The following is a 22,780-nucleotide window of genomic DNA, read 5'->3' as shown; positions in this document are numbered from 1 at the left end:
ATATGAACTTGAGCACGCTCCGGGAGAGAGCGCAGGACAGGAAGGCCTGGCGTGCTATGGTCCATGGGGTCACGAAGAGTCGGACACGACTGAACGACTGAACAACAACAATATATATATATATATTTATTACATTAGCAGGAGTTGCAAGCATTTGTTCCTGGACGCCCATCCCATTTATACAAACTCCTTCCACCCATATTTCAGAAATAACCTCCAGGCCTTTTCCCACTCCACAAAGACAATATAGTTTAATGTAAGAGACCTGCTGGATCAGACCAAAAGTCTACCTAGCCGCAGCAGCCAACAACATGCCATATGGTAAGGCCAAAAGCAAGACATAAGGGCAGAGCTCTTCTCCCACGGTTGTTCCACAGTGATCAGTATACAGAGACATGTTGCTTCTGGTCTTAGGCTGAATCTACACATAGCAGTTATCATACCATTATCACAACTATTGGTACACATGACACCAGTGGGCACCAATAGTTATGATAACAGCATGATAACAGTATAACTGCTATATGTAGATTCAGCCCTAGAGGCAGCATATATAGACATCCATCAAGCATCAACACCGTAAAAAGATTTCCAAATAAAAGACTTGAGCAAACAGAGCTTCTGCTGTCAAGGAGGAAAACAGAAGGCAGTAGTTTCAAGTTCCTCACGCTCCGACATCTGGCATAGCTGCAAGTCTCCCTCATCAATAATTAGCAGGACCGCTTCTTCTCTGTAATAGCCAACAGAGCTAGAATAATCCTCTTTTAATTAGGTTATCCAAGAGGGAATGCCATTAAGATCTGGGGGTGAGCTCAGAGCTCAGGGGTTCCAGCCAAGGAACTTCTGATGGGAATATTTCCAACTATAAATAAGAAAAAAAACCCATAAGGAATTAGTGGGCAGAATTTGCTTTCACCCATGAATAGGTCAAGTCAGACCAAGGAGGAAGAGGATCCACACAAGTCCAAAATGGCCTTTAGGGCACTTAAGGGACATATGACAAGGGAGGGAGGGAGGGAAAGGGAATCGTCCCACTGGTTTCCAGCACTGTCAATCAACACTGGTCAAGGGCCTGCATTACGTCAGCTGGGGACTAGGAAACACGAGGGAGGAAATAGATCTATATTCTGCCTCGTTGTAATCCAGTCAAAGCAGGCGAATGAATAGGTAAATTAGGGAGTTAATGGCACAATGGCACCCACATCATATTGTGAACACAACTGTTGGGGCAAAGGGGAAGCAGCAACTTTATACCACCACCTCGGCAATTCTGACAAGAGGCAATTCATTAGAGCGGCCTTCCCTGGCCTGGTGCCCTCCATACGTTTTGGACAGCAACTCCCATGAGTCCCAGTCAGTTTGGCCAATGGTTGTGGATTATGAGAGTTGTAGCCCAAAACATCTGGAGGGCACCCCATTGGGGAAGAGGGTTGCAATAGAGATTTAATGAGAATCTATCAGGAAAAACCAGTTCCCTGTTACGCCTACAAAAAATCACAGGCGAGCTAGCAGGGAAAACCTCTTTCAGCAAAGAATTCTAGAGAGGGCGTTACTCCAGAGAAGACCCTGCTCCTCCTGTTAAACTGAGCTTGGAGAGCAACCTCCTGAGATGATCTTAAAGAACATAGGTAACTTTTTTAAGTGATCAATGTGACATTCCTGCCTGGGTTCCACCTTTTCCCCAGCCTCCACCTCTGAAACTGAGAAACAAATCCGTCAGGAAATGCCTGCTTTCACCTAGATCAGTTGTTCTCACTGACACCCAAGCTTCAACCCTTTTACTCTCTCTGGGTTCCAGAGAAACACAATATGCTCATGTGGTTCCTTCAACCCACTACACGAGAAGTAACAAGGAAAGAGATGCAATGATGGTAGCGTAACAACTCAATCAACACCTGGGAGTCTGTATTTTAAGAAACAAATAAAATATTTATTTGTAACACAAAGAGTTATATGTTGTTATTATTCATTAATGCTTGGTCCTAACATCCCTATCTACTCTACCCCTTCTAAAATCCTATACACAAACCCCACTAACTAGATGTTGTTTCCATGATCCCTAAGGCCCTGTCTGACTTCTAACTGTCCATTCATCCCTTTTATAACCTCAGAATCCTCACACATAGATAAGCCCCTCCCACCTTTCACTCACTCACTACCAAAGAGTTAACTCTCGCTTACCTGGGTTACATAAAACAATATAAGCACATACATTACAATAACAGACATATGCTAAATCAGCAACCTGCAGTCACCTTTCTTGGTCTTGGGGATTTGGGAAGGAGAGATGGAAGGAATACAAGGGTAAAGAGTAAGGATGCTCCCAGACAGAGGACTCCTAGCGCTTACCAATCAATAGGCATCTTGCAGCTATTCCAACTTTCCTCCTTAATGGATTTTTGTGGTATGATAAAATGATAGATGAAGCCACGGCAGAACACAGAAAGATTACAAATGGAAGACAGCATCATCTGGACCCCTCCTAAAATTCCATACTTCGGGCAGGGCCATTGCGCAATAAAGGCCTTGTCTGGAAGCATCCAAAGTCTGGAATAATCCATGTCAATTGTTCCTTTGAAATCCAAGCAAGCCGCTATTTTTATAACACTACTACATTTTTAAAAAAATCACGATTTTAGCTTTCTTCAGATCAGCTGACAGATTTTATAAAGCAATTAAAAGAAAATCCACCCCAGTGCCCAAAACAATGACAGCATTTTCACACTGATTTAAAGCTACGAAATGTCCAGGCTGATTTACAAACTAGAACCTATTCTCAAAGCAACACCATTTCCTCTGGGTTGAAACATTACCTTTGCTGTTACTCTCTGGATAAGCAATTACTGGTTTGGCAGGGGACCGTCGCAAATCAGCATTAATGAAAGGCTTGTGCCTAGGGTACTCTGCAAACGAAGCTGCCGAAAGCCCATCTGTGAATGATGCAGATCTGTGACTTGCACGAAGAATACCCTGAAAGGGGAGAGAAATTGTTATTTGAGCTTCCTAAGATGCACAGAGGGCACCTCCCCTGCCCCCCTCTTGCACAGGAAGAACAATTTGAGTCTTCAGAGGGCCATGATGGGTGGGATCAGGGAAGCCACTGCTGAAGAAACTAGACTGTAGGAAGACTTAAGACAGGTACAGGCAAACTGTGGCCCTCCAGATGTTGACTCCAAACTCCCATCATTTCCTCTTCCCTCCCCATTCCTTTTTCCTTCTGTGTCATGTCTGTTTTAGATTTAAAGCCTGCAGACAGGGACTGTCTTGATTACTGTTTGATTATAAGCCACTTTTTGTCTGAGCAGCAGGATAAAATACTTTGAATACATAAATCACCCCTGACCACTAGCCATTATGGCTGTGGCTAATGGGAGCTGTAATCCAACATAATCTACAGGTTCCCCACCCCTGGCTTAAAAAGGGAACAAGCTGACCAAACAGCCAACTGTGGCTAATCCGAAGTACGGTTTACTAGTACTAATAAGTACACTTGGTGGAAAAATGGGGCTACAAATGTAATAAATAAATATGCTAGCTCTCATTAGAAAGAAAGCCTTCCGTAGCTAAAGGCCTTGCAGACTGGCTGGCGAGGAAAGAAAGCTCTGGTTCAAGCAGCCATACAAGCCTCATCCAGGTGACTCACGCAAATCAAACTGGGTTACATCTGGGTGATGCTGTTGAATGCCCTTGGAAGTAAGGATGTCAGAGAAATCCATCTGGGGGGAGGAGGTGGAATTCAACAAGTTTTCCTAGGCTCGGCCCCCCAGACTTTGTTTCAGTTCCTGCTGTGGCATCCAAGTCAATTTGCAGCAAGTAGGGCCTGTTTGCGGATTTTCCAGGAATTTTGCACATGGGGAGGGGGGAGGTTTTGCAATTTACATACATGAGCAATTTGAGCAAATTACTGCCTAATTTGTGCAAATTACTACTGAATATATGTAATTTGCAAAAATTCACCCATGATTTGCATAAATTGTTCAGAAATTTGCACAAATTGCAGAACCTTAAAACATCAGAATAGTTCCTGGGGTGTGTGAAATAGCCCGCAGCTTGGCTCACAGATGCAAAGTGAGTCATTCATGCCACGGAACTCCACTGAGCAAAAAAAGAACCAGATTTCCCATCGATGGACATCCCTACTTGGAAATATGTATGTGGTATAGGAGCTAGGGCAGCCTTCCCCACCCAGTTGCCCTTCAGATGTACTGGATTACAACTCCCAGCATGCCCCAGCCACTCTTGCTGGCTGGGGCATGCTGGGAGTTGTAGTCCAACCCATCTGGTGGGTGCCAGATTGAGGAAGACTGTGCTAGAGTGTCAGACTAGGGCTGCAGAGACCTGAGGTTAAATCTCTGCTCAGCCATGATGCTTACTGGGTAACCTTGGACCAGCCACTATCTCTTAGCCTAACGTAACACCTCAGAGTCTTTTTTGAAGATGAATGGAGGTGGGGGAGGGAACCACATATGGTGCTTTGAGCTACATGGAGGAAAGGCATAATATAAATCTGATATACCACCGAGTCCCTCAGTGAGATAAAAATGCCATAAATCAGGCGTGCAAAACCTCTGGCCCATGAGTATAATTTGGCCCGCAGAGCCTCCTAGGGTTCCTCTAGGGGTTGGGGCTTGGGCACCAAACTCTGCCCCTTGGAAGAATCCCACCTGGAGGAATCCCAGCTGTTCCTTCTAATTGGAGAGAACAGCGGGGATTCCCCTATGCGCTGTACCCCTTCCCAATTGTTTACAGCATAAACAAGCAAAATCTGCCCACATACTGCAGCGTGACACCACTGTGTCCCTCAGGTGGCAATGTAAAGTGTACATGCCTGCTTGGAAGGGTCAGAAGAACTCCAGTTTTACTTCCAAGCCACTAGTCTGGTTCCCTGTGATAAGTAAGGATCTAGTCTAGGCGATCAGGCAGGGAACTGTTAGAAATGGTTGGTGTGTTTTTTCTTTCACACCATAAAGGAGTTACCTGTGGATGAACAGGCTACTAATATCATTGTGAGTTTATCTTATTTGCAAGCACGCTTCCAAGGAAACATGGATAGGACTGGGATGCAGCCTTCGCTATAGCTATTTTCCAGCTCCTGCCTTTGCCTGCCTACCACACACGTAAAGGAGACAAAGGAAACAGAGGCTAAGAGGTAAGCGGGCTAAAGGAAGCCCAGGGGGCTGCCCTTTATCCTTCTGAGAGGCTGTGAGCTCACCAGGTGCTTCTGAGAGCTTCAACTAAATTGGGGGTGTGTGGCCTGAGTACTCCCAGCAGCTGAGTGGGCAGGAAGCTTCAGTCTGTTTCGTGCCTCCCAGCTGAGCAGAGCAGAGCAAAGCAGAGCAGAGCAAGCTGCTCCAGCTGGTCCAGGGACTACAGAAGCAAGCAAGCTCCCAGAGAGCGAGCGAACAGGGGGAGCAAACAGGAGTTGGCCGGGGGAGTTCGGCAGGGAAGGTCAAGGGGGAGGCCCCTAACATTTTTTTTTCTTTTTTAACAAACTTTTTTTCCCCATTTATTTGTCTTGTAACACACACTTCCACACCAGTGGGACTCTGCTTTTAACCTCTACTGAGTAGAGGAGCAGGCACAGGCTAGTCTAGAACAATCACAAAGCGAGACACAAAAAGGGAAAAGAGGCTATGGAAGGACAAGACTCTCCAGTGGTGGTGACCTGCAAGGTGTGTGCCATGTTTGTTTTCTTGCCTGAGAACAACATGGCCTACACCTGCAACAAGTGCAGGTTGATCATACTGCTGGAAGAAAAAGTAAGTGGACTGGAGCGGCGATTGTCGACCATCCAGGGAATAAGAGAACACGAAGAGTTCTTGGACAGAATGCGGGAACTACAGCAGCAAAGGGCAGACCAGAAGCTTGAAGAGCAGCAGCAAGCAGAGGCAAAAGTGGGAAATGCTGAGAAGAAAAATTGAGCAGACGATACTCCTTGGAAAAGGGTGACAGTTAGGAGAAGAAGAACTAGATGCCACTCTGCACCAGTGGAAGCAGTGGAGCTGTGGAACCGATTCCAGGTACTTGAGGATGAGACTGGAGGACAGCCTGCAGAGGAAGAATCACAGGGGAACCTGCATGAGAGTGAGCAAGAGGCTGAAGGTCAGTCAAACAGAGGCAATGAAACCCAGGCCTACAAGAAGAAGAGAAGAGTGGTAGTAATGGGAGACTCCTTGCTGCGTGGGATCAAGACCCAAGTATGTCACGAAGACCCGTGGACTCGCCAGGTATGTTGTCTCCCGGGAGGACAGATTAGAGACGTGACTGAAAGGTTGCCTGCACTCTGACAGGTATCCCTTTCTTCTCATCCATGTGGGAGCAAATGATACCTCCAAGCGGAGCTACAAAGAGATCACGTCAGACTTTGAAGCTTTGGGAAGGAAACTCAAGAACTTTGGGGCCCAGATAGTTTTCTCATCCATCCTTCCAGTAGTTAGAAGAGGGATAGAAAGGGAATGAAAAATACTCCAGGTGAATGGCAGGCTACGAAGGTGGTGCCGACGAGAGAGATTTGGATTCTGGGACCACGGGCTATACTTCCTGGAAGATGGGCTGTTGGCAAGGGATGGGTTGCACCTCACAAAGGATGGGAAGAATGTGTTTGGCCACAGCATGAAGAACTTCATCAAGAGGGCTTTAAACTGAAGGGAGATGTAAAGTTGGGGTAACAATGGACGTAGGCTCATGCACTGCAACGGAGAGAACAGTTCTAATAGCGCCCAATAATAGTCTTCAGACACATGTAGGAAGAAAGCCAGACTATGAAGCACATGGTCTTCGATGTGTATATACTAATGCCCAGAGTATGGGAAACAAACAGAACGAACTTGAACTGTTAATACAGGAGGGAAATTATGACTTGGTAGGTATAACAGATTTCGTGGGATGACTCTCATGACTGGAATACAGCAATTGAAGGATATAAAGAACAGGAGGAACAGAAAGGGAGGTGGGGTTGCACAGTATGTGAAAAATACATGTCTCTGCACAGAAATACAGGAGGATGAGCCTGGTAGCCCCATCGAGAGCATCTGCATCAAAATAAATAGAGCAAAGAATAAAAGGAACCTGGTGGTCAGAGTCTACTACTGGCCACCCAATCAAGGAGAAGACGAGGATGAAACTTTTGAAAAGCAAATAGCCAGTGTTTTAAGGAAGCATGATGTAGTAGTAATGGGGGACTTCAATTTCCCCAATATTTGTTGGGAGACAAATTCTGCAAAACATGGCCCCTCCAGGAAATTCCTGACTTGTGTGGCAGATAACTTCCTCCTACAGAAAGTAGAGAAAGGAACTAGAGGATTGGCTATCCTTGACTTGATCCTAACCAACAGAGATGACTTAGTGGATAAAGTAGCAGTTACAGCAACTCTGGGGGAAAGCGACCATGTTGTACTTGAGTTCTTGGTTCTAAGGGAAGCAAAAGCCAAGTGTAGTCAAACGCATACCCTGGATTTTAGGAAAGCTGATTTTAATAAACTCAGAACAATGATCAGTAAGGTCCCACGGCAAGTGACTCTAACAAGAAAAGGAGTCCAAGATGGGTGGGAGCTTTTAAAAAAGGAAATTCTCAAGGCACAATTACAAACAATTCCAACAAGAAGAAAAGGTGGAAGACAACAGAAGAAGCCAATGTGGCTTCACAAAAAGCTTAGAGATGACCTGAAAACAAAAGAGGACACATATAGGAAGTGGAAAGAACGCCAAGTAACAAAGGAAGAGTACAGGCAGGTAGCACAGAATTGCAGAGATGGCGTCAGGAAGGCTAAAGCTAAGAACGAGCTGAGGTTAGCGAGGGATGCTAAAAACAAAAAGGCTTTCTTCAGCTACGTGCACAGTAAAAAGCAGATGAAAGAAATGGTTGTTCAGCTATTAAATAAGGATGGCAAAATGATAACAGATGACAAAGAAAAGGCAGAGGTGCTCAATTCCTACTTTGGCTCAGTCTTCTCCCAATATAGGGTCTATGACCCCCCTGGCAAAGGCGAAGTACAGGCTGAAGGGGCAGGATTGCAGCTTGAGATTGATAGGCATATGGTCAAGGAACACCTAATTACTTTGAATGAGTTCAAATCTCCAGGGCCAGATGAACTGCATCCTAGAGTCATAAAGGAACTGGCAGAAGAACTCTCAGAACCGCTGTCTATTCTCTTTGAGAAATCATGGAGAACGGGGGAAGTGCCAGATGACTGGAGGAGGGCTAATGTTGTCCCTATCTTCAAAAGGGTAAAAAAGAGGAAGCTGGGAACTACAGAGCAGTCAGTCTGACATCAATCCCTGGGAAAATTCTGGAGCAGTTGATAAAGCAATCCATCTGGAAGCACCTTGAAAACAATGCACTGATTACTCGAAGCCAACACGGATTTGTCAAGAACAAATCCTGCCAGACGAATCTGATCTCACTTTTGGATCAAGTAAACTCCCTTGTGGACCATGGGAATGCTGTAGACATCATATACCTCGACTTCAGCAAAGCTTTCAACAAAGTGCCCCATGATATCCTGATGAGCAAACTAGCTCAAAGTGGGCTAGATGAAACAACGATCCGGTGGATCCACAGTTGCCTACAGAATTGGACTGAAAGACTGCTTATCAGTGGGACCTTCTCAAACTGGGGAGAGGTGACAAGCGGGGTACCGCACGGCTCAGTCCTGTGCCCAGTGGTCTTCAACGTTTTTATTTATGACTTGTAGGAGGAGGTGCAGGGAATTCTGATCAAATTTGCAGATGACACAAAATTGGGCGGGATAGCTAATACTTTGGAAGACACAAACAAAATTCAAAGTGATCTGGATAGACTGGAGCGCTGGGCAGAAAACAACAGAATGACATTTAATAGGGATAAATGCCAAGTTCTGCACCTAGGAAAAAGAAACCAAATGCACAGTTACAAGGTGGGGCTCAACAACACCACAAGCGAGAAGGATCTTGGAATTGTTGTCGATCACAAGCTGAATATGAGCCAACAATGTGATGTGGCCGCAAAAAAGGCAAATGCTATTTTGGGCTGCATTAATAGAAGCATAGCTTCCAAATCCCAGGAAGTACTAGTTTCCCTCTACTCAGCACTGGTTAGGCCTCATCTGGAGTACTGTGTCCAGTTCTGGGCAACACACTTTAAGAAGGATGCAGACAAACAGAAGAGGGTTCAGAGGAGGGCAACGAAGATGATCAGGGAACTGGAAACAAAGCCCTATGAGGAGAGACTGAAAGAACTGGGCATGTTTAGCCTTGAGAAGAGAAGACTGAGGGGAGATAGGATAGCACTCTTCAAGTACTTGAAAGGTTGTCACAGAGAGGAAGGCCAGGATCTCTTCTTGATCATCCCAGAGTGCAGGACACAGAATAATGGGCTCAAGTTACAGGAAGCCAGATTCCAGCTGAACATCAGGAAAAACCTCCTGACTGTTAGAGCAATATGAAAATGGAACCAATGATCTAGGGAGGTGGTGGGCTCTCCCATACTGGAGGCGTTCAAGACAAGGCTGGACAGCCATCTGTCAGGGATGCTCTGACATGGATTCCTGCACTGAGCAGGGGGTTGGACTCGATGGCCTTGTAGGCCCCTTCCAACCCTACTATTCTATGATTCACCCTCAATGAATGGCTTAGACCACGTGGCATGGTGTGTATCACATACATCTTTTGTTGCCTGTTGCACACATAAACATCAACTTGAGCCTAATGTAAGTGATAAATGCTTAGTTTAAGTGCACCTATCAGCTGTTTCTATGCAACATTATGATTAAATTACTCTCTTGGAATACCTAGAGTTGTTCTAAACTGGAGAAGTACAAAATAGGAAGTAGACTAGAAAAACTACCAAGAATTATTTATTCTACAGAACCACTCGAGCGAGCACTCGAAAGCATGGAGGCAATGAAAAGGAAACAACTGGATGGGGGGCCATGGAGAATTTTCAGTCTGTGACTGAGATCTGACAAATTCCAGAGATAAGTCAATGGGAAACCAATTCCAAACCAATGTATGTACAGCATGGGTCTAAGGACCCAACCCTACACCCACTTATTTCCAAGTAAGCCTATAAGATGATAGCCTTGGGCCAAGATGACAACAGTAGCAACTGCAGAGTTTCTCTCCCTCCCCCAAATTAGGGGTACGTTCTGTACTTGAGAACTTAGAATTTCTTGTTTAGAAGTGAGTTCTGTAAATTTGGTTCTCCTCCCCCAGCCTTGAAAACAGCTTTCCCTGAAATCATATTTAATGCTGTGCAGAGATCTGGGTGCTACTTCATGGGGCACAAAGCAGAATCTTTTCAGCACAATCCTAGGCATATTTACTCAGAAGAAACACCCATTAAGTTCAATGGGACTTACTATCACCTATTGCCGTGCAATGCAACCCTATGCATTATTAGATGGGAAGTAATGGGGTTTACACCCATGTGAGTATGCACAGTAGCCTTACTTAGAGGTTTTGCACTCAAAAACACCCTGATTTGTCAAACAATGCGGCATCTTATTTCAGAACATTCCTGTTCCATACAGGAAGCATCCTAAGCTCTTTCAAACTCTTGTGGAGCAGAAACTGAAATGCCTAGATCTCCCAAAGACTCTAGAGCTTTGTTTTTTTTAATCATGTAGAGAGATAACTCTGATTATCAGGGGGAAACTGTGAAAATGTGCTTATTTTGATGCAGACATATGGGTTGGTAAGCCAATATTTTCCTCACATAGTGGCTCACAACTCTCCACAAAGAGAATTAGAGTGGTGTGTAGTGGACAGCATGTTCACTGTAAAACCAGGTGTGTCCTGGCTGACCTATGAAACTCACTGGATGGCTTTGAGCTAGTCAGGGTGTTTCCAAACAATGTTTTTATTGTGCTATCGCTCTGCCTCATTCACGGAATCATGTTGTCTGGGTGTCCAGACAATGACGCCTCCTGCTCATAACCCTCCACTGCTTTCCCACTGCTGCTTCTTTTTCTTATGCAGAAAATCCACTACGGAAGAAAAGTTGGAATAGCTGCACAATGCCTTCTGATTGTTAGCCCCTCCGTCTGGAAGCACCATAAGCCAGCCTAACCTATCTCACAGGATTGCCGCAAGAATAAGATGGGTTAAGCCCACAGGCACTGCCCTAAATTCCTTGAAAGAAGGATGGGATACAAATGCAACAAAACAAACATTTCAGATCTTTAAGTGCCCCCCATTGTTTCAAGGTCAGTTTGCCATACTTCGTATCCCAGTCTCCCTTCAAGAAGCTCATGATGGCCTAGATGGGTTCCTCCCTTTCCCCCATTTATCCGCACAACAGCCCAGTGAGGCAGATTAGACTGAGAAACAGCAGCTAGTCCAAAATAACCACCAATCTTCACAGCTGAGCATGTATTTATGGTATTTTTAATGCCACTCTTCAATAAAAATTCTAGGAGTGCGTTAAAAAAAACACAACCAAAATACAAAAGGCCCTCTGATTAAAAATCACTCCAACTTGTACATCACATCGGCTCTCTGACAGTTGGTGCCCAATTATCCCCCATTTTAATCTCAAGGGGGTGGGGTGGGGTGGGGTGGGGTGGGGTGGAGGATATTAACTGGAGGGGTTGCAGTGTAGTGGCAGAGCAGCAGCTTTTTGTGCAGGAGGTTCCAGTTCAATCCCTGTCATCTCCCGTTATTTTATTTTTTTAAAGGATCCTAGGCAACAGGGTAGGAAGGGAAAAACCCTCTCCCCGAGACCCCAAAGAGCCACTGCCAGGCAATACTGGCAGACCACCAGAGTAGATGGTCTGACGCAGAATAAGGCACGTTCACATTCTGAGGGATCCAGGGTCAAAATATGGACATTACTTTCAATGTGTGTCTCGCAGCTATGTCGTCTTTTCATTTTTACACTACAGCATGTGCAGAGCAGCTGATTCACATCTTAAAAATACCCCCATCCCACACGCTGGAGCCCCCTTCATGGGGGGGGGGCTCCTGCACCTACTCTAGAGTAAAACTGAGGGGGGGAAGCAAGGTCTGTTTCGGCCCTTTAGCCTCCCTCGCTTCGCAGAGTCCACAGCCGCCTGGCAAGGCGCACTCAAAAGTTTCCCAATCTGGCACCCTCCCAGATGTGTTGGTCTACAATCCCATCTTCACCTGGCTGGGGCCGATGGGAGTTGTGGCCCGCCCAACACATCTGGCGGGCGCCAGGTTGGGAAAGGCCGGCTTACCCCGAGGCAGCTGCTTTCGGCGCTCTTGAGCTCTGCCGGCGCCACGAAGGATGCGGAGCAAATCCTAATGGGAAGCGCGCCTCTGAGCACGTGAAGAGCGCGTTTCTTCCTCACCACATCCAGCCCGCCACAGGCGAACCCACACGCCCCCGGGACAGAGACTTCGAAGGAGCCCAGCCACGGCCTCGGGGTCTCTCCCGCTGCACCGCGCGTCCTTCCCTCCCTCCCGCTCACCGTGTGCTCCGGGTCCCCCGCCACCGCCATGTCGTACAGAGGCGGCCGCAACGGGTGCATGTCCCTTTAAGGCCAGCGGCGCCCAGCGAGCGGCCGCTCCTGCCGCCGCCGCCTCCCTCCTCCTCCAGCTGTCCCAGAAACACCGCCGCTGCGCCAACAAGGCCGCTCTGTTGAGTGGCATAGCAACTGACCAACCACGCCGCATCCCTCCCACAGCGACGGCCACACCCGTTGCTCTTCACGGCGCGCCTGCGTCACAGAGCCACGGCGGTGATTGACACGACGAGCAGCCAATGAGAGGGCCGCGCTGAGAGGAGGCGGCGGCTAAGATTGGACTCTTCTGTCCCAGAGCCCCCTCGGATCTTTACAGCCCGCGAATTCAAATCCAACCACGGTTGGATTTGTCGTGGGTGTTTTTTTGTTTCTTTGAGAGGCGGGAGGACGGAATCGAGTTCGCCTCCCTTCTGCGCAGGCGCGACATCGCCGGCGGCGGCCGGCGGAAGGTAAAAGCATGTTGCGTCACTCCACGCCGCGGAGTCGCTCAGGCCCATAAAAGGGTGCGACGCCGAGCCAATGAGGGGGCGCGGAGAGCAGGCTCGGCTTTCTGGTTGGCCTGGCTGGACGTGACGCGAGCGGCGGAGGCGCGCGGCCTGCCCCGCCATTGGGCGGCGAGGTTTGAAGGAAGCCTTGCCGCGCGGCCCTGATTGGGCGAGGGGGACGGTGGGGCTCGCGCTCCGTTTGTGTGAGGAGAAGGCGGGTGGGGGGGAAAGGGCCGTGATGCGGATGCCGACGCCAGAGGGAAGCGGGGCCTACTAGGCTGAGGAGAAGCGAGGCGGAGCGGCGGCATCCCCACCACCGCCGAGTGGCCGAGGGGAGAGGCCGCCCGGCTGCCCTGCCGCGCCTCAGCGAGCCTGGCTGTCCGTGGGGCTGAGGTGGCTTCTTTCCCGTCCGGTCGGCCGCGGCTCCTTCTGGGCTGAGAGGAAGGCGGATGGCGGCAACATCCGGGGCCTCCGGGGCGGCGGTCGCGGCGGCGGCGGTCGCGGGAGCTGTGTCCGGCGCGGCCCCGGCGCTCTACGCCTGCACCAAGTGCAACCAGCGCTACCCTTTCGAGGAGCTCTCTCAAGGACAGCAGCTCTGCAAGGTGCTGCTTCCCCAGGGCCCGGCGAAGGCTGCCACTCCTGAGGGGAATCAGGGGCGGAGAATGAGGCCGAGGCCTGCACGGAGGGCGAGCGAGTTGGGGCTGAGCCGAAGGGAGGTGGCCGTCCCGGGAAGGGGAGGGACGCTTGTGTGGGCGCGGCGGGCAGGCGGGCACGGAGGATATCCGGCTATTCAACGGGAGGAGGCGGCTTTCGAGATGAGCGCGCGGAAGGAGGGACCTGACCCGGCTGAAGTTTTTGAAGAGGCGGCTGCCGGGGAGGCGAAAGTTGGGTCCCAAATGGAAGGGAGGGAGAGATTTAACTGCCAGGTATTCGCGGGGCCCCTTTGGGTGCCTGGCAGCCCAGTCCTGTTTGGGTGTGGCTGCGCTAAAGTAAGACCCGTTGGGTTACTCTCCAGTTGGAGGTTTAAGAGACTAATTCCAGTAGAGCTGGAATTCAGGCAGGAGTTTCCGTTATTGAGTATTTTTATGCTGCCTTTTAACTTAAACAAATTCCCAGGGAAGTTTATGTAAAAAGAAAGCGCAAGAACAATTGAAAGACAAAGAAGGGTGGTTAGGGCCTTCTCGTGGACTTCGCAATAGGTCTGATACTACAAGTGTGGTCTGACAGGGAAGTTGCAGCTGATTTCTAATGAAGGTTGAAGGGCTTGTTATTCTGAGAGGAGGCTGCCACCCAAAGTGGTACCCCTGTGTCAAGTTCAACTCACTTTCACCTTGCCCCACCAATGCTAGCTGGTCCTTGACACCTGTGTCATGTTGTCATAATATTATGTATTTTTCCTAACCCCCTTCTGAATAATTGGGCACTTACTCACCACAATCACACGTTACCAGGTTGATTGGCAGTTGTAGGGAATACTGTTTTTACTGCCGTCCCTTTCTCATGTGTAATTTCTAGTTCTGATTTTATTGTATAATACGTGTTGTTAACATTTTTGTTTTGAATTGTTTTTTTAGAATTGTAGGTGTGTATGTAACAAACCAAAATGTATTAATTGGTCTCTAGTTTGTAATAATGAGGAGACATGTTTTCTCTTCAAAAAAGAAACGCTATAGCACCCGAGGGGCTACCTAGTCTGTTATGGCATAAGCTTTCATCGGCAATTAGAAAACCATCATAAACCATTGTCTCTTATAGTCTAGCAGCATGACAGATTCCAGCGCAATTAGTTTCAGGAATCCCAAAGTATCAAAAAGACTGAAGTGCTGTGGTCTATTGTGATTCGAGCTTTCATAGGCCCACTTCATCAAATACGCATAGGCTTTGAGACTTTCTATAAGTTAGATGTTGTGGAAGGGGAATTGCTTAGGAAGCCTGGAATTGGTTTTAGAGCAAGTGTCACTGGAATAAGAATTATTTCCTGCTGTGATCTAAATCACAAATTAAGGGTGCAATCCTATGCAGGTGTAGACAGAAAAAGTTCTACAACTCCTGACATACCCCCAGCCAGCCATTTAGGACTGGAGCATGCTGAGAGTTGTGGGACTTTTTTCTTTCAAAACAGCCATAGGATTGCACTCTAAATCTGTTGTGAATGACATGCTGATTGTGTGGGTAAACTTTCCTGTCTGATATTCATGTTTTAGAATGCCAGAGGTTGTCATCCAAATGTAAAGCATACAGTACTTTGAAATAATTTCCTCACAGTGGGTAGTTCCAGCAGTCAGTTAACAGAGTTGTATTTGTATGCAGGTGACTCACCAAACAGGACAGATAGCTTCAAAACATTGATGCCACAACATTTTCTAAGACTGCCTCCTTCCCCTAAATATTAGTTGATGGTGGTGAGATCATGCAAGTGTGCTTCCTCCTAGCTTTCCCAAGAAGGGATCTCTGGGGCATCATAGAATCCCTTGCTGACATTGATCCTGGGGACAAACCATTTGACCAAAGCTTTTCTGGTTATTTGATTTCTCCCCCACCTTTCTACCAAAACATGGCACTCAAGGCGGCTTGTGGCACTCAAGGTTGTTTGTACATGAGCACAAGTGTATTTCGTAACACGGTGTATACTCTTAATACCTTGTTGTGTGACCTGGCTCATTAGTTATATACTGCTTTCAGGATGGGTTTACAGCACCAGCAGTTGGGATATGCTTTACATTCATTATCTTTGTTTTACCTCTTACATTTGGTTTAACCTCTAGTCTGAAGTAGCTCATATTGGTATCTATCTACAGTCTTCTGATGAAGTGGCATAGGCTGGATAGTAACCCAAGATCAGAAATTCTCTTGCCCTGTGAATTATGAGAAGCAAAATTAAAATTCCAGCCACACACAGAAAGCCAGAGTGACTCAAACGAGCTGAAATTTAGTTTTGGAGATGGGGAGAACTGCAAATATCACACAGCATATTTTCAAGCTGTTTTATAGTCCATGAGGTAGTTTCTTGTGAGAGAGGTGCATTTCTTTTCACTTTGTTTGACTTGTTAGATTTGCTGAACTATTCACTCTGACTTCCAGAATGTGTCACGCTATTTGACAAATGCTGGAAGCAGCTCTTAATAATTCCAAGACAATTTCGAATGCTAGTTGTTCCACTGTAGTAAAACTATGTTGATACCTCTTTCCTCTCTAGGAATGTCGCATTGCACATCCAATTGTAAAATGTACTTATTGCCGATCAGAGTTTCAGCAAGAGAGGTAAGTTTTTCCATGGTTCACACTTAGGAATAAACAGCTTTTGATAAAGCAACTATTGTAGGCCCCAGAAATGTCAAGCTTCTATCAACCAAATTCAGACCTAATCATACAAGTAAGGAATGAATAAAAAGGTTGCCCACCCCCTGCTTCAGTCATCTAGCCTTCTGCACCCTGTCCCCCAACATCCATGCATGAGTTCCCTCAAGGCCACTTCATACATGCACATTTTTGGCATTTCCTTTAGTAGTACCCTAATTTATAGTGCCAAGCATTTCAGAATTCCTTCTTCAGGGGAACTTTCATTGGTGGATCATTGTTGACAATATGCCCCTGAGGAAGGAATTCTGAAATGCGTTGGGCTTAGAATTAATTTTCTTTTGGCATCTGGTGTTCTTCCTCCTTTTTTCTCTGTTAGTGGTGCCTTCTCATATTTGTTGTTGTTTTACTTTGTAGCACACACCTAGGACTGATTTTTTTTGTGGCCTTCCATTGGTGATGGTCATCTTATACTTGGTCAGAATGTCATCTTTCCTTCTGTGTTTTTATACTTGCGTCCCTAGCAAGATATATCTAAATATGTTTTAGTTTCCTAGATATAGCCCTTATGCTCTAGGCCAGCGCAAATGTCCTTTTAACCTCAGTTAGAAATTGTGAATGGGCTGTACAATCGTGTGCTCCTTCCCTTCACACCTTAACTGCGGTTTCACTGCAGTTAAGACTAACCTGGGTTTCTGTTTGACCAGAATTTAAAATTGGGGATTAAAGTTGATTTGAAATACAACTTGTTAGGCTTAAACCATAGCTGACATCAGCACTGACATAACGTTTAACTTGGGTTAAAAATTGGAGGAGTGATTCATATGTGTGAGGAGGGCTTGAGGGGCAAAAAACCACAACGATCATGTGGGCTGCTCACTCTTAACCACAGTTAAGCATGCATCTGTACCTGCTGTTTGAATTATTGCAGTTCATCCTCTTCCTTTTGTCCAGTGCATTGGCTGATCAGGTGATCCTGCAAAATTTGTCTGTTTTTATCAAGGATGCTTCTTAAATTAGTGTAGTCTGCAGATTTCATCAACACACTTCTACTTTAATTTTGTAGGTCACTAAGTGATGTACTGACTAAAATGAATTCCTAGCCCGGTCCTTGAGAAATTTCTGACATGAAAGTTTGCTTTACGTTTCAGGACATGTTACAATTCCCCATTTTAACTATTTTCGCCTATCTTCATTTTAGACATGAATTTCTGTAGGACTGTGTCATGTGCTGTGCCATAATCACACAAACTAAGCCAGTTCCTTTTTTCTAAGCTAGAAATTAGTTCTTTGTTCCAGTTTTCTATGTAGTAACCCTCCCCCCGCCCTTCGAACGCTTCCAGGAATACATTTTTAATTCACAAATTGGCTTACTTGCTTCATTTTGGACAGTAAGCATTGTAAACTGCTTATAACAAAGTAGTTGAAAAATGGATTTTTTTTCAATCAACCTTATTTTTTTTTTAGCAAAACAAACACAATATGCAAGAAGTGTGCCCAAAACGTGAAGCAATTTGGAACGGTGAGCTAACATCTATATTTCTCTTTGTGACGGGGCTGCTAAATTGTTAGTTAACCATAAGGAGGCCTACACAGGCTAATATCATTTATACTTTGAGATTTTTTTTGTAAAGCAATTCCCTTTCGTACTGATTGTGATTTCCTTTGGCAATATGTGGTAAAGTTTGAAACAGCTATCATGTATATTGAAAACATTTTAGTGAGCAAAACACTGTTTTCATTGCAATTGCCCTTTCTAACAGGGCAACTTATGCCCTATTCAGCAGTTCTAGTCATGTGGGAAGGAGGGCAGGGCCAGTGAGCACAATCCTGTTCTCCCCCCTCATGCGATTGGGATCACATGAAGTTTAATGTCTGAATAGGGCTCTAAAGAAATTCTGAGCCATTTAATTTCTTGTTCTAGTTATAAAGCATACAGTCCCAGCACGCAAATGCTATATCTTAGTGAAATCTGTTTTAAATGGGCTTGTGTAGAAGGAGTAGTTTTACTTTTTTTCCCCCTCCCCTGGCTCTACGTTGTCATCAAAAGCCAACAAAACTTAAAACAAGGAATAGCGTTTCTCATTTGTTCTTCTTTTTCACCAGCCGAAACCTTGTCAGTACTGCAACATAATTGCAGCTTTTATTGGCACAAAATGTCAGCGCTGCACAAACTCTGAAAAGAAATATGGACCACCTCAGACATGTGAACAATGTAAGCAGCAATGTGCTTTCGATCGCAAAGAGGAGGGAAGAAGAAAGGTATACTTTTGTCTTGCTGCTATTAAAACTTTATTTAGAAATGGCAGATGAACTGATAATAAAGCTGTTATTAAGGTCTTGCCATGTTTTGAATCAGAGTAATGAAACAGTGTAGACTGTACATGTGGGAATGAGATTATACAACCCTGAGCTATGTGCACACTGATAGAACATTGCTATGCGCCCTGTGTGGATAGTAAGTATTGGACCCCATGCTAACATTACATTCAGTGTATGGATATAAGGTGAATCTGAGAGTGGGGCAGGCATGCCCAGGAAGAGAGCTGGGTCCTCATCCCACTTCTCCACCATATGTATACTCTATGCACTTTGTGCTTTGTGAATAGGGCCTAGTCCAATGCCATCAGTACTTGCTGGAAATTAATCAAACTAGTGATTCACCACCCCAGGCAGAAGAGAATCCTTGCGGTGCTACCATATAATACATGGTGATGCTGATGGGGATCAAATTTTGACCAGAATTGCTAAATATAACATATCCGGGCACTGATAAACATAGCCAGGCACTGATGTAAAATCAGATCACAACCCATTTGCTGCAGTTTTTAATATGAAATTAAGAAAGAAAATAACACAAAGCTTAAATATCGATATGCTTAGAAATACTGAAATAAAAGAAGTGAAGAGAAAAATAAAGGAGAATCAACAAAATATTAAGAGCAACAATGAAACCCACTTAAATGTCAACTAAAGGTGGAATGAAATAAAAGAAGCTATATCGAAAGCAAGTAAGACCAATTTAAAAAAGAAAAGATTTAAAAGAAAGCAAAAACGGATGACCTCTGAGATCCTGAAGAAAGAAGAAAATATAAGGGATGTGACACAATAAAATATAATGATATACATAAAATAAAGTATAAGATCATAGAAGCAAAAGAGAAATTTATGGTAGATGTAAAGAAATTGAAGAAGTAGAAAGCAAGCATGACACATTCTTTACATAAAAAAGTAAAGAAAGTGACAGCTGAATGGGAAAAAGGAACAGTTGGGTTTACTAAAAGATAAACGGAACAATTATAGTAGAATTATCACAAAAACTTAAGAGATGGGAAGAATACATTAAGGAATTATTTGATATAAGAAGACCGGAGTTGAGTAAAGAGGATGGAGTTAGAGATGGACCTATTATAATGTGTGAGGAGATAAAATATGCTGTAAGGAATGTAAAGGGAAAAAAGGCTGTTGGCCCTGATGGGATACCAATTGAATTACTCAAGTTAATTGAAGGGGATGAAATACAACTCTTGGTACATTTATATAATACTATCTATAAAACTGGTATCATACCAAGAGAATGGCTTAAATCAACTACCATAGTATTGCCCAAAACAGACAACGCTGAAGAATGCTCCGAATACAGAACAATCAACATGTGCCATACGATAAAAATATTTCTCAAAATTATTTACAATCGAATGTATAAGAAATTAGAACTGTATATAAGTGAAATGCAGTTTGGATCTAGAAGCGGGATGGGAACAAGAGAAGAGAAGCATTATTTGGAGTTAACATCTTAATTCAAAGATGTCTTAGTATAAATAAAGACATATACTTGGGAGTTACTGATTATGAGAAGGCATTTGATAACCTTCATCACAACCGATTGATTGCCATACTGAGAAAAATCTATAGTCAGGAGTTTTGGATTATAGAAAATTTGTATTGGAATCAAACAGCCTCAGTTCATATAGATGAAGAGTTATCTGAAGAAATTCAAATCCAAAGAGGAGTAAGACAAGGCTGTGTTCTATCACCTATGCTGTTCAATTTATATTCGGAAGCTATATTTAATGAAGCACTTGCCGAACAAATGGCTGGCATAAACATCAACAGAAAAATAATTAACAAAGTTCGATACGCTGATGACACCATAGTAATGACAGGTAATATATCCAACTTGGAAAAATTACTAGATCAGATTAATAAAGTAAGTAATGAGTATGGCCTTAAAATAAATATCAAGAAAGCAAAATACAGTCAGGGCCAGAAATACTGGAACAAGGATAACTGTTTTGGCAGTTGGCCTCTGTACACCACCACATTGAAGTTGAAAGGAAACACACCCAGATGGGAGCGAAGTCAGGACTTTCAGCTGTAATTCAAGGGGTTTGACAAAAGTGGGACACTAACCATTCAGGAAGGACAGCCAGTGGCATAAACACACCCCCATCATTGGTGGCTCATAAGTAATGGAACGAATGGCTGACAAGCAGCTGCATCGCTAGGTGTGGCCTGTTTCCTGGGTACCCCATGACCAATCAAGCAGATAAAAGGCCTGGAGGAGGTTCTGAGTGTTACATGTGCATTTGGAAGCTGTTCACTGGAACCCCCAACATGAGGTCCAAAGAGGTGTCCATGCGAGTGAAGGAGGCCATCATTAGGCTGAGGAAACAAACACATCAGACAGATAGCAAAACAGTGAGAGTGGCCAATAACAGTTTGGAACATCCTGAAAAAGGAATTAAATGGCAAGCTCAGCAACAGCAAAAGGCCTGGAAGACCACGGAAGACAACTACAGTGGATGACCTCAGAATTCTGCTCATAGTGAAGAGGAACCCTTTCATAACATCTAGCCAGGTCAAGAACGCTCTTGCGGAGGTATGCATGTCACTGTCAACATGCCCATGCCATAACACTGCTTCCACCATGTTTGACAGATGATGTGGTATGCTTTGGATCATGAGGTGTTTCTTTCCTTCTCCGTACTTTTTTCTTCCCATCATTCTGGTACAAGTTAATCTTGGTTTCATCAGTCCAAAGAATCTTATTCCAGAACTGCGCGGGCTTTTTTAGGTGTTTGCTGGCAAAGGCTAATCTGACCTTTCTGTTCTTGAGCGTTACCAGTGGTTTGCACCTTGTTGTGAAGTCTCTGTATTTACATTCATAAAGCCAACTCTTGACTGTAGAGTCAAGAGACTGCCCAGTTCTGGAATAAGATTCTTTGGACTGATGAAACTAAGATTAACTTGTACCAGAATGATGGGAAGAGAAAAATATGGGGAAGGAAAGGAACAGCTCATGATCCAAAGCATACCACATCTGTCAAACATGGTGGAGGCAGTGTTATGGCATGGGCATCTATGGCTGCCAATGGAACAGGTTCACTGGTGTTTATTGATGACCTGACTGCTGATCAAAGCAGCAGGATGAATTCTGAAGTGTATAGGGCTGTACTTTCTGCTCAGATTCAGCTGAATGCTGCCAAACTGATAGGATGCTGCTTCATATTGCAGATGGATAATGACCCAAAACACACAGCAAAAGCTACTCAAGAGTTTCTCCAGGCAAAGAAGTGGGATGTTCTTCAATGGCCAAGTCAGTCACCTGATCTCAACCCAATCGAGCATGTCTTCAGTAAGTGAAAAGCAAGACTGAAGGCAGAAAGACCCACAAACAAGCAGCAGCTGAAGGCAGCTGCAGTAAAGGCCTGGCAACGTATCTCGAGGGAGGACACTCAGCATTTGGTCATGTCCGTGGGTTCCAGACTTCAGGCAGTCATTGACTGCAACGGATTTTCATCCAGGTATTAAAGGCGACCCTTAAGTTTGAAATTATGTTGGTTTGTTCCATTACGTATGAGCCACCAATGATGGGGGGGGGGGTATGCCACTGGCTGTACTTTGTGAATGTTTAGTGCCCCACTTTTGTCAAACCCCTTGAATTACAGCTGCAAGTCCTGACTTCGCTCCCATCTGGGTGTGTTTCCTCTCAACTACAATGTGGTGGTGTACAGAGGCCAACTGCCAAAACAGTTATCCTTGTTCCAATATTTCTGGCCCTGACTATTTGGTGATAAGCAAAAGGCCTTTTATTGCATTTAGTATTACGATAAATGATATGCCAATTGAGTGAGTCACAAAATACAAATACCTAGGAACTTGGCTCAATGCAAGAAATGAACAAACAAGAGAGAAATGCAAGAGTGGAGATGGCAAGAACAGCGTTTGTTAAAATGAAATAATTATTATGTAATCAGGACCTTAATCTTGCAGTAAGGATTCTGATGGTAAGATGCTATGTGTTCTCAATATTACTTTATGGAGTGGAGGTTTGGACACTTAAAAAGAACTATCTGAGGAAAAACAAATGCTTTGAAATGTGGATATAACGACACATGCTGAAAATACTGTGGACTGATCAAGTAACACATGAGAATGTGCTATGCAGAGTAAGTTACCAAACAAACAGAATTGGTAAAGACCATCAAGAGAAGAAAGTTAGAGTACCTTGGTCATATTATCCAAGGTGAA

At 44.9% G+C, this 22,780-nt stretch overlaps 2 protein-coding genes across 7 annotated transcripts in view; one reads left to right on the top strand and one right to left on the bottom strand.

Moving 5' to 3' along the window:
• CEP57 (centrosomal protein 57) overlaps positions 1-12,586 on the bottom strand; it is a 29,275-nt gene extending 16,689 nt beyond the window's left edge. The window contains exons 1-2 of the mRNA XM_084842637.1: positions 12,411-12,586; positions 2,814-2,970 (exon numbers count right to left, since the gene is read on the bottom strand). Coding sequence (XP_084698763.1) covers positions 2,814-2,970; positions 12,411-12,470 — 217 coding nt within the window. The 5' untranslated portion in view covers positions 12,471-12,586. The remainder of the gene's footprint in view (positions 1-2,813; positions 2,971-12,410) is intronic.
• Positions 12,587-13,112: 526 nt separating this feature from the next.
• Positions 13,113-22,780, top strand: part of FAM76B (family with sequence similarity 76 member B) — an 87,356-nt gene continuing 77,688 nt past the window's right edge. For 2 of the 6 annotated variants that reach the window (XR_014788961.1, XM_084842642.1), the window contains exons 1-4: positions 13,117-13,551; positions 16,146-16,210; positions 17,714-17,768; positions 18,353-18,508. Coding sequence is in view for 4 of the 6 variants with exons in the window: in XM_084842642.1 (XP_084698768.1) it covers positions 13,399-13,551; positions 16,146-16,210; positions 17,714-17,768; positions 18,353-18,508 (429 nt within the window). In the remaining 2 variants the exon portion in view is untranslated. The other 4 variants (XR_014788960.1, XM_084842639.1, XM_084842640.1 and 1 more) reach the window with 3 other exon arrangements.

This window comes from Heloderma suspectum, chromosome 3 (assembly GCF_057233095.1).
Source record: "Heloderma suspectum isolate Gila_16-S chromosome 3, 16-S_ref, whole genome shotgun sequence".
NCBI classification, from domain to species: Eukaryota; Metazoa; Chordata; class Lepidosauria; order Squamata; family Helodermatidae; genus Heloderma; species Heloderma suspectum.
Note: the sequence above shows the minus strand (reverse complement) of the source record. Positions and strands in the feature narration are given on the sequence as shown.